The sequence below is a fragment of the Pelophylax lessonae genome (genome assembly GCF_965119305.1).
Source record: "Pelophylax lessonae genome assembly, chromosome: 12".
In the NCBI taxonomy this organism is placed as follows: Eukaryota; Metazoa; Chordata; class Amphibia; order Anura; family Ranidae; genus Pelophylax; species Pelophylax lessonae.
In genome coordinates, this window is record NC_138779.1 from 32,767,063 (window position 1) to 32,779,593 (window position 12,531).

At 42.2% G+C, this 12,531-nt stretch overlaps 1 protein-coding gene across 1 annotated transcript in view; it reads right to left on the reverse strand.

The window, feature by feature from the left end:
- Positions 1-527: 527 nt before the first annotated feature.
- MASP2 (MBL associated serine protease 2) overlaps positions 528-12,531 on the reverse strand; it is a 98,043-nt gene continuing 86,039 nt past the window's right edge. The window contains exons 9-11 of the mRNA XM_082274524.1: positions 11,108-11,239; positions 7,863-7,940; positions 528-1,326 (exon numbers count right to left, since the gene is read on the reverse strand). Of these exons, the coding sequence (XP_082130650.1) occupies positions 560-1,326; positions 7,863-7,940; positions 11,108-11,239 (977 nt within the window). The 3' untranslated portion in view covers positions 528-559. The remainder of the gene's footprint in view (positions 1,327-7,862; positions 7,941-11,107; positions 11,240-12,531) is intronic.

Sequence of the window (12,531 nt, forward strand, 5' to 3'; positions counted from 1 at the left end):
AGAAGTGCTATTAGAGACTGCTCAGACAGAATACCATGGCAGATATGACCGGCCCTTTGAGGGCAACTACCCAGATAGCAAGGATAACTTGCCCCAAATTTGTGGCAGTGTTGAATTGTAAGTCTTGGCAACTTGCTGCACATTTTCACTGGCAAGTTGTACACTTGCACAGCACTTGAAGCACAAGTTCTAGTCGTCAGTTTTCAAATTTGTAGTAAATTTGCGTGGCAATTCTCTAGCAAGAGCAAAGATGCAGTGGTGAGTCTACAGCAAGAGCTCTATTTGCAAATAAAGTTGATCTGGAGTCATGCAATGCGGACTTGCTGCAATTGTGCAACAAACTTGTGAAGCCTGGCAAGTCTAGCAATAGCTTAGCAAGTCATTTTCAAACTTACAGCTCAATTACTTGCTATCTGGGATAATGATGATGTGGCCCTCAATGAAATTGAGTTTGACACCCCTGCAGTACACTCTCGGGAGTACGAAGCCCAGTATGACAATAGATAAATTGTGCAGACAACAAAAAACACATTTTTAAGCACTTTATTAGGAATGATCTTTATTTGTTCTGGACACTATTGTGTATCCAGTCAAGGTAGTTGCTTACCTTTGTATACACTCCATATTCACCTTTAGCCCCACACTCCGCCCCCCAGGACACAATCCCACCAATGAACCAACTATCGCTTTTATCATCGAAGAAAACCAATGCACCTCCGCTGTCACCCTGGCAAGAATCCTTTCCCCCACCTTCATGACCGGCACAGATCATGTTTTCGGTGACCTTGGCTTTGATTGGCTTTACACTATAGGCGTTTTTACACTTTCCATGGTTGATTATGTTCACAGAGACAAATCGCAGATGTCTTGAAAGGTGACGTTTTCCTGTGTCCCCCCAGCCAGACACTTCCCCCACGTGAAGATCATTTTCGTTTTCGCTGATCCGATATTGGTCCGCTTTGGTAGGAAGACAGATACCAAGAATGTTTCCATTAATCGGCACTTTGTCTTTGAGTTTAATCAGAGCAATGTCGTGGTTGAATGTCTGATCGTTTCTGTAACTGGGGTGAATATAGATGGCTTCTGGCACAGCCTTATAGAAGTTTGTGTCATTCTTACTGATAAATCCCATTTTTATTTGAAGTTCGGGTAGGTCGATGTTTTGCACAACATGGGCAGCAGTTATAATCCACTTATCATAGAGCAGGGCTCCGCCTCCTATATCCTGACCGCCTTTTATGAATACTTGCCATGGGAACTGTCCCAGCTTGGCCGTTTCACCTCCGATTATACGTGCTACGGCTTGTAAGTACCTTTTTCCACAATCTGAGGGAAAGAACAAGAATTGCTAAAAACAGATGGAGGACTCATACACGCCAGTGATTTCTAATTTGTTTAGCACACCATTTACCTTTTTATATATAAATAATTTGAAATAGAAAAATGATTGCAGAATGCATAGGTGAGTGTGAATTTGCACAGTATTGTCATTTGATAAATACAGTACAGTATGCCAGAGCCCTAAAGCCACCTAAAGTTGATCAGATATAATTACGAGTACAATAGAAATTCTTTAAAGCTAAATTTAACACAAACTCCCAAATACCCAGATCACAATCTATATATGGGAGCCGTTTTATCTGCCAAAGGATTTGTATTTCTTCAAATCCAGTGCTTAGATTTACATAGCTCTGCCACACAACATAGGGCTTGTCCCTATAACAATAGCAAACACTGAACTTATTCTCTCTGGAGAAGAGAAGATTGAGGGGGGATATGATATCAATGTACAAATACTGTACTGTCGACCCTAGCATAAGGAACAAACTATTCAGAGAAAGGGAATACAATAAGACACGTGGCCACTCACTAAAACTAGAGGAAAAACGGTTTAACCTTAAAATACGTAGGGGGTTCTTCACTGTAAGAGCAGTAAGGATGAGGAATTCTCTTCCACAAGCAGTCATATCAGCAGGGAGCATCGATAGTTTCAAAAAACTATTAGATGGGCACCTTAAAGACCACAACATACAGGGGTATACAATGTACGGTTAACAGCAAACACACACACACATCATAGGTTGAACTGGATGGACTGATGTCTTTTTTCAACCTCACTAACTATGTAACTATGTAAAAAAAGGAGTGTATGGATCTTGTGCAATAAAATATGGTTAATTTACTGCAGTTAAAACCAAGTGCAACTCACAGTTTCCCAAAATGTCTGCCACCACACGAGGCCAGAAAAAGAGAGCGCTTTTACAGTACTGTGTGCTTTTCATTCATGATATATTTGTTGAGATATAATGCCTGTTATAGCATGCTACTGTTGTACATATTTTTGTAGAATGTCTGTCTTTTTGGTCTCTTTGGCCCTGAGGAAGCCCTAGTGCGAAACGCGTCGGCTTACCAGTGACCACGGTCACCAACATGGTACCTTTGTATCAGCGCTCCTATATGGAGTATTTCTTTACAAATGTTTATATTATGTATATGTAAAGTTTTTACAATTGTGAACCAATAAATATGTATTTTTTATGATTTATTGTGCCTTATTTATAGACATTTCCACTTTGGCCTATATAAAGTCACGCTTTTTCTTTAATTAGATTTTTTGTGCTACTGTGTGCTTTTGTTTTATTTGGGGTCTTGTCCTTCTTCAGCCTGTGACTTGGAAGTAGCTCTGCTCTCTCCTATCAGCATGCTCCTTGAACTGCATCAAAACTGACAGGCTACTTATGCTGCTTCTCCTTCCCCTAATCTGGGCTCTGCTGTACATGGACTGATACCAAGTCAGATACTTGCACTGCTTGCAATTAAAAAATACATTTAAATAATTACACATCACCATTCATTGGGTGTCTTTTTATAGCTGCCTATGGTTCACCCTTGCAATGAAACTCTAGCCAAAACACTTTAGTATTAGAATAAGGAAGATTTGGAATCTTTGTCAGTTTTTACAGTCTCTGTCCTTCTTTGAGGAGATCTCCCGTGATTTTCTCTTGAGAGTGCTAAAAAAAATCAACAGTTTCTTCTACTCTAGAAGGATTATACTGAACATACAGAAGGTTAGGTGGTGGAATGTAATTGCTGTTACTTACAGGTTCATCTAAAAAAATTAGAATATCATCAAAAAAGGTAATTTATTTCAGTAATTCAATTAAAAAAGTGAAACTCATATATTTTATATAGATGGGTTACACATAGAGTGATATATTTCAAGCATATTTTTCATTTAATTTTGATGATTATGTTTTACAGCTAGTGACAACCCAAAATTCAGTATCTCAGAAAACAAGGATTTTTAATACAGAAATATTAGCTTACTGAAAAGTATGACCTTGTACAGTATAGTATGCACTCAATACTTGGTCGGGGCTTCTTTTGCATGAAATACTGCATCAATGTGGTGTGGCATGGAGGCGATCAGCCTGTGGCACTGCTGAGGTGTTATGGAAGCCCAGGTTTCTTTGATAGTGGTCTTCAGCTCATCTTGGTCTGGTTTCTCTCATCTTCCTCTTGACAATACCCCACAGATTCTCTATGGGGTTTAGGTCAGGCAAGTTTGGTGGCCAATCAAGCACAGTGATACAAAGATCATTAAACCAGGTATTGGTAGTTTTGGCAGTGTGGGCCGGTGCCGAGTCCTGCTGGAAAATGAAATCATCTCCATAAAGCTAGTCAGCAGAGAGAAGCATGAAGTGCTCTAGAATTTCCTGGTAGAGGGCTGCACTGACTTTGGACCTGATAAAACACAGTGGACCAACACCAGCAGATGACCTGACTCTCCAAATCATCACTGAATGTGGAAACTTCACACTGAACCTCATGTAACTTGGATTTTTTGCCTCTCCACTATTCCTCCAGACTCTGGGACCTTGATTTCCAAATGAAATGCAACATTTTCTACAGTCAGTGATGATTTGGGAAGCCATGTCATCTGCTGGTGTTGGTCCACTGTGTTTTATCAAGTCCAAAGTCAGTGCAGCCCTCTACCAGGAAATTCTAGAGCACTTCATGCTTCCTTCAGCTGACCAGCTTCATGGAGATGCTGATTTTATTTTCCAGCAGAACTTGGCACCTGCCCACACTGCCAAAAGTACCAATACCTGGTTTAATGATCATGATATCACTGTGCCATGGGGGAATTGGGTCCCCAGATGTGACCTCACCTGACCTAAATCCCATAGAGAATGTGTGGGGTATTGTCAAGAAGAAGATCAGAGACTCCAGAAGGAACAATGCACACAAGATGAAGGCCTCTATCAAAGCCTGGGCTCCTTTACACCTCAGCAGTGCCACAGGCTTATCGCCTCCACGCCACTCCGCATTGATACAGCAATTTATGCAAAAGGAGCCACGACCAAGTATTCAGTACATACTATACATGGACATATTTTTCAGTAAGCAAACATTTCTGCATTAAAAATCCTTTTTTCTTTTTTAGGTCTTATGTAATTTTCTAATTTTTTTGAAATACTGAAATTCGGGTTTTCAATAGCTGTGAGCCATAATCATCAAAATTAAAAGAAAGAAATGCTTGAAATGTATTACTCTATGTGTAATGCATCTATAAAAAATGTATGAGTTTCACTTTTTGAATTGAATTACTTAAATAAATGAACTTTTCAATGATATTCTAATTTTATGATATGCACCTGTATATTACTGGTGTAAAGTACCGACAAAGATTATATGACCGACCAGCCAAGACTTGGAGGAAGAGGCTTGATGTGTTAGAAATCCTCCCTGACCATTAATTTCTCACTAATAATCTACCGTTAATGGATGCTGCAATGTGACTTCCCACCCTTCACCCACCTAATAATAGAGGGTTGCGTGATGCAAATATTCTTTTATAGGGGACTCCTGGCTGCTTCTGGTGATATCTGATTGCCAGCTGATTTCTTTGGCTTCCTTTAGTATATGCAGTAAATTCTTGTTGATGTCTCCCAGAAATTGATGATTATAAGCAACATGTTCTAACAGCGCATTACCATTATGGGGGCAATATATTAACAGTGGTGTTTTTACCTCTCTGCAAACCACAGGCAGGGCCGGTGCTTCCACTAGGCAAACTAGGCAGCCGCCTAGGGTGCATTGCCACCTAGGGGCGCAGCCATGAGTCTGCACTCTCTCTCCATCATGAATGATCCTTGTGAGCTGAGGGGAGGGGCAGCCGTGGGGGAGGAAGAAGGGGCAGTGGAAGATGCCAGGTGTCTTAGGCAGTGCGGAACTACCAGGTTTTCCACCACTGTTAGGGGGCCCAAAGAGGCAGGAAGTGAGTCCACCAGCATGCTGCCTAAATGATGATCCTCTTCGGCTGGAGCTGAGCGACCTTAACCCCGGCAGGAAGTGACTCTCTGCACTGAGCTGATGGGCAGCCGTTCATTTCCCTGGGTCGGTATTAAGCAGGGAGTGGAGGAGAGCTGAACCTGAGCTGGAGCTCGGCACTGGAGGGCGGAACCTTTACTGGAGCAGAAGCGACGAGGCACCGGAAGGGTCTGAGGAGGTTGGCGATGAAATAAGTGTGGAGCTCTCTGACTGCTGCTTTTCCCTTCACCAGGAGCCAGTTGGAGCTGTGGTGAGCACTGTGGTCAAGGAGAGGAGTGTCCTGGGAGAAGGAATCAGCAGGATCACAGTGAAGGAGGGCAGAGTGCGTGCCAGTCTCTTCATACCGCCCAGTGAGTGTGCCCAGAACAGGGGATCGGGGTCCCTGGGTGTTACATGGAGCATCCCTGGTATGAAAGAGAATCAGGGTCATCAGGTGTGCCATGGGGAATCAGAGTCACCAGGTGTGACATGGGGGATAGGGGTCACCGGGTGTAACAGGGGTTCGGGGTTACCAGGTGAGCCATGAGGAATTGGGGTCCCTGGGTGTGCCATGGGGGAATTGGGTCCCCAGATGTGACACAGAGAAGCATTAGGGTCCCCAGGTGTGACGTGGAGGAACATCAGGGTCTGACATAGAGGAACATTGGGGTCACTGGGTATGACAGCATGACATGGAGGAACACGGGGTCCCTGGGTATGACATGGAGGAACATTGGGGTCAGTGGATATGACAGCATGACATGGAGGAATATTGGGGTACCAGGGTGTGACATGGAAAATCATCAGGGTCCCTGGGTGTGACATGGAGGAATATGGGGGTCACTAGGTATAAGAGCATAACATGGAGGAAGCATCAGATCAGGGTCACTGGGTATGACATAGGGGAGTTTTTAACCATTTTTCTTTTTTTTTTGGGGGGGGGGGGGCGCAAGTAGCTGGTCTTGCCTAGGGCGTAAAATAGTCTAGCACCGGCCCTGACCACAGGTCATCACTGCAGGCACTACATAATGCACAAGCACATTGCAGCACACACTCTCTCTCTTTTATATCTAAAGTATCATCTTAACAGGTCAAGGAGAGAGCTTAGATCTGTCCTTGTAGGCTTTAGCTATTGAGCTCTGTAAATGGGCTTTTTTTCAGTTAAATGTGGACTAAATATGTCTAAAATAAAGATGTGAAAAGGAGTCTAAAGCTGTAAACATTACTTATTTGAAAAACAAACATTTCATATAATAACCTGTAAAATAATTTAGTTTCAAACATAATAGATACAAATATAAAATAACAACTCCATGCATTCCCTCAACAAAACTGCGGAAGTTTACCTGGGAGGAAATATAGCAAGAGGACAGTTGGTGACATGGAGTTTCTTTCTCTCACTGCTATATTAAGCTGTCTGCAGAGGTTTGAGTAACTTTGCATATTTGTGCCCAGGGCTGTTTTTCAGCAGGAACGCGGGGGAATGAAGTTCTGCCACCTCCAGCACTGACTGTATGTAATGGCAAGGGGTGCTGGGGTGTGCTGCAGGGTCTATTGATGCTAGCTTAGAGTTATGTCTAAGCTATGATACAAGCATTGGTTTGTGAGTACATTGACCTTCATTTTAAACAATTTAATAAAACATGTTTTGAGGATAATGTGCTAGGCCTACGCACTTTCTTTGTTTCCTATACTTACAGCCATATCGGACGTCCCCAGTCTTTTGAGGGCAGCAAAGAGCACATTATCCACATGTAGTAAGATTTTAAGATAGGAGTTTGACACCACATTGAGACTTATCGCACAGTGCAGGAGAGTGAACACAGCAACATTTTCTATTGATGCTAGTTGCTGGGGGATCTATTCTAGTTGGAGGGGATCTATTGTTGCTTAGGAGGTCTATTGTTTCTGGGGGTGGATCTTATATTGCTGGGGGGTCAGTTGTTGCTGATAGAGATCTATGCTGTGGGAAGATCTGTTGTTTCTTCCAGAAGTCTATTGTTCCTAGGGGGGATTTTGTTGCGGGTAGTCCATTGTTGTGGGGAGGAACTATTGTTACTGAGGAGGGGCTCTATTGTTACTAGCTGCAAGGATCTATTTTACTGCTTTTCTTGTTATTATGACCAAATTCCCTACAAATTACTTTGCAGCACAAAATGATACTCGGTTCTGTATTCCCTAAAAGGGCAGTACTGGGAGGTGGGTAGGGGCTGGAAATAAAGGAATGGTGCTCGGAGGTGGGTAGGGGCTGAAAAAAGAGGTGACTCGGAGAGGGGGAGATCCTGCACCTATTCCTTGAGAAAAAAGCCCTGTTTACTAGGAAGGTAGGAGGCACTGAATACTCCAACAGAAATAATAGTAAACTCATTAATTCTAACGAATATAAAGTTCTAATTGAATGCATCAGATGTTCAGAGAACTGTACTGAGCACCTGCTGAAAGACAGCAATGGGTCACTCATAGTTCCCAAGTCTCTGATTGGTGGCCAGTGCAAATAATGCATGTATACAAGAATTACACTTTCAAGGGAGTCTCTGAACTAAACGTACCAGGCTCACATATTGGTAGTGATTTCCTCGATGTATTTATTGGTTCCCAGTCTCCATTAGATCCGCATTGATACTGCACTAAAATTGGAATAGAAAAAATATTATTTGTTAAAGCTCTATATGTGGCAACCCACAACACTGCTCTAAAGCTCCCCATCAGTCCCACATCTCCTCAGACTCTGTCTCTCTAAGTAATTGCCGCACTCCACGATGTCAACAATTCCTTCGAACTTTGCTGCATGCAAGTAGAGGGAACACTCTACTCTATGATCCTTCTTATGCATTTCACCTTTTTTTGTACCAGGGCACACATCCCCCTTCCCGAACATTGGTGGTCGCTAGCAGTATAACTCCCCCCATTACAATCCTCTAACATTTGTGGTCAGTCGCCCCATTAAACTCCATCCCAACCCCCCCCCCACTCCCCATCCTTATTTACAATCACAGATTTCCTCTGCTGCGGAGTGAGATTTTAATGAATTGTTTAAATCACTAAATCTATCATTTTTCATTCCTCTTGACAATACTACTAGAATGTTTACATTGGTCATCACAGCAAACACAAGGTACAGAGACATTTCAGCTGTCTCTGTGCCTTTAGCCAATGTTCTCTATTGTCACTGCTGGGTAAGCATAGTTAGTAAAATAACATAGGGGTATGTCCAGCCATTTAGTTACTTTTTACCTGTCATTGTAACAGATTCCATAAAGTAAACCTCTCACGAAATTTGCCCTCATATTCAGTAAGGCAGGGACCTTTTTATGAAGGAAAATTAAGATCTACATGCTACCCCAACTGCTTGTTTTTCTGGATCTCCTGATCTACATTTGACCTATAGGTTGAATTGATGGTAACATTTATGCAAATAAACCCAGGTCTGGTGGGAAGAAAAGAAAAGACGGTAGGGAGAAGGGGGGGAGGGGAAAGAAAAGGGGAAAATGGGGGAAAAAATTGCCAGCAAATCCTGGAAATGGGGATTTACATGTGCCCAGACATATCAGACAAAATCAATTAATAGAAATGTATCCATATTTCTTCAAAATACAAAAGGATAAAAAAGCAGTCACAATTAATATATCACAAAAAATGCATTTAATGCATCACATGATCTGGTAGGTGGATCATATGATCTGGTTGGTAGATCGACGCGTTTCACTCAGAAACCGCTGAGCTTCTTCAGGATTCAATAGCAAATGCATACAGAAAAGCCCTTAGCATAGCTTATTCAACAAATATCATAGGAGGATAATAAAACCTTGGATTTTGGAATGAAATTGGCTGTATAAAGTGGAGATATAAAAAAAGAAAAAAGAAGGAGGAATAAGCATCCACAAAAATAGGGAGAGACTAATCTATTTATTGCCAAGCAAGGGATGTGATATAAAAGGAAAGAGCGACCCAGACAGGGACCCCTAATCCAAATTACACCAAGCAGTCAGATCCAATTTACAAAAGTACCCATATATGAGACCAGAAACCATAAAATGCAGTGACCTGGCAATCATCCTGTAGAAACGTATAGTGCAGGTCACTGTGATGCATTATATGCATTTTTTTGTGATATATTATTGTGACTGCTTTTTTATCCTTTTGTATTTTGAATAAATATGGATACATTTATTTTAATTGATTTTGTCTGATATGGCACATATAAATCCCCATTTCCAGGATTGGCTGGCAATTCCCCCCTCCCCCATTTTCCCCTTTTCTCTCCCCTCCCCCGCTTCCCCCTCCCATCTTTCCTTTTCTTCCCGCCAGACCTGGATTTTTTTATTTTTTTTTGCATATTTCTAAATTTCCAGGGGATGGTGCCAGTATTTTATAGACAGAATTTTACTCTCCATTCAATTTCCACTTTGATGGTAACATTTCCCATCAAACGCTGTGTTGATTTGCACACATTTGTGACAGGTTTGAGATAATAGCTTCTCTTCTGAGTTTGCTTTGATAAATGGCACCCACACTGGCCATGTAAACTAGGGATGGGTGCATTGATTTTCAGATTTTTCAGAATATATGCACGCTAATCTGTCTAATATGAGAAAAAACATACACTTAATGGAGTTTGAATGCCTAGATTTATGAATTTCATGATCATGCTATGATCAAACCAAATGGTGAATTGCTGATTCCTAATGTGATCTTCATAGGATAGTATAGCTGCGGAAAGGAGGTAATCTCAGGGCTGCAATTGTCTGCATAATTATAGCTATAATTGCCCATGTAGGTCTCACACCACTTCCGAAGACGTCACATCTCTGACGAAACGCATCAAGTTGGTACTCACGTTGCCTCGTTCTGAGCAGACCGCTGGACCGCACGCCGAGTTCCCGCTTCCGGGGACGGCAGACCTCGCGGTCACACACAGCGGCGTCCTGTCACATCAGCCGCAGGGCTGTACAGGGGCTCAGAAGTGGCTGGAGTGTTTTACTCAGCCACCATCGATAAAGCACTGCTCTCTCTATAGAGATTGTTTATATTTGAAGGCACGTTTTTGATTTTTAAAGCTTGGTGTTTTTTTGGAGTGAAGACTTTTAACCACTGCAGTTTTATATGGATATTTTATGTGGATTGATGCACCATGAGGAGCCTCTCTTCTTTCTCGTTCTGAGTTTACACCAGGACCTCCAGGATCCCATCCAACAGCAAAGTCGGGATAATAACCAATCGCAGATAGATTCTTGTTGGAGTATGTCACAAGAGTCCACACCATCTGGTAAGTGAGCTACCTTACCACATAGCACCTTGCGGTGAAGCGAAGGGTCGCGGAAACTGTCACGACTATAAATAGGACTTCACAAGCACTGCTGCACTTTTTTCTTTCTTCCTCTGCAATATCAGCATTATGGACTGATTTTTGAAGAAAAATATAGCACGAAGGATTGTTTTTTGCACAGCATTGTTTTTGCACAGAATTGTCTTTTTGCACATTTTTCCTAGGACTTTTCAGTTTATGTGATTTATTGTGTGCACAGTTGAACCACGGTTTTTATGCAATACCTATTATAATTTTTGCACATATGCACTTTCCAGTGATATAATCACTTTATATTGGTAATTTTGCACATTTTATTATATTATTACCACAGTAACCATACACAATATAAGGGTAGCGCAGTAATTTTTGATCTCACATTTCCAGTCAACTATCCAGCAGTTCACTTGACTACTTGCAGCTTCCCTAGCTCTAACAATACGCATCCTAGGCGCGAGTAAAACTGTCTTTATAAACTACAGGTCTCACCTAGGTCATCATTCATTTTATAGAAAGCTGAGCAGTTGTACTGGATTATGGCATTGTATGTAGTCACATCTTTAGAGGTCACAAAGAAGTAATAACCACTCTCTAGAACCTTTGGGGGTCCACAGTCAACAACTAGTAGGAACACAAAAGAACAATTTGTTAGCTGCAATGAAAAATGTTATTCAGAAGGTTAACTACAGAGTTGAAACATACAAACACTGAACATTTGTAAAAACTATTCCCTTTGAAAAAGTCACGTGGCGTGTGACGAAACACGTCAGAGGCGGGGCCTAATGACATCAGTGCACACATCGAGGAAGTCTTCACCCTGTTTGTTTGTTGCTACCAAAAACAGCCATGCGATCCCTAAGGGGGCTGCACACCCTGACTGTGCTATGTCTGTGATCTGAGTGCCCCAGATACAGTGCACTAACAAATGTGAGTTTTATACTTTTAGTTGTAAAGGCAGAAGGTTTTTTATTCTAATGCATTCTATGCATTAAGATAAAAAGCTTTCTGTGTGCAGCAGCCCCCCCCCCTTTAGCCCCCCCTATCACTTACCTGAGGTCCCTCTCTTTTCAGCGATGTCCACGGGTGTTTCAGCCGTCCAAGATTCTCCCTTCTGATTGGCTGTTGCTGCTGTCAATCAAAGTCAGCTAGCCAATCAGCAGAGATGGGTGCGGGGCTCTGTGTCTGAATGAACACAGGAAGCTATGACTAGGCTTGGGTGCCCCAAAGCAAGCTGCTTGCTGTGGGGACACTGAACAGAAAGGAATGGCCAGGATCACAGAAGAGGGACCTGTGAAGAAGAGAATCGGGGCTGCTCTGTGCAAAACCAACTGCATAGAGCAGGTAAGTATAACATGTTTGTTATTTTTAGGAGGACTTTACAATCACATGATATGCGGATCTAATGTGAGTCTATGTGGATTGTGGATGTCAGCGGATGACACCGCTGACATCCGATTTTCCTTCCTTTCCGTTTTTTGAACGGAGGAAAAATAGGGTTCTGTTCCGTTCGAAAAAACGGAACAGAACTGAAAGGAAGGAAATCGGATGTCAGCGGATGGTATTCCACTGACAACCGCAATGCCATAGACTTACATTATGTCCGCAAATCATCCGCAAAAAAATAGGATGATTTGCGGACATACGGAAAGCCCGTGTGAAAGAGCCCTAAAGGGGAAGGCGCATGGTGACCTGTATTAGGCCAAGATTGGAGGTGAGCCAAGGTGGAGATACACTGGAGGTGTTTTTGCTTGCTAGCACAGTACCCATGAATTCCCTTGGACACTTAGGACTGTATTTGGTCATGCCATATATATTTAGCTGATACTGACTTATACTTAAAATAGAGTGATTAATGTGTAATGACACAACCAATCCCTCACCCAGCACTCAAATCTAAGAACTCCCAAGCTGTT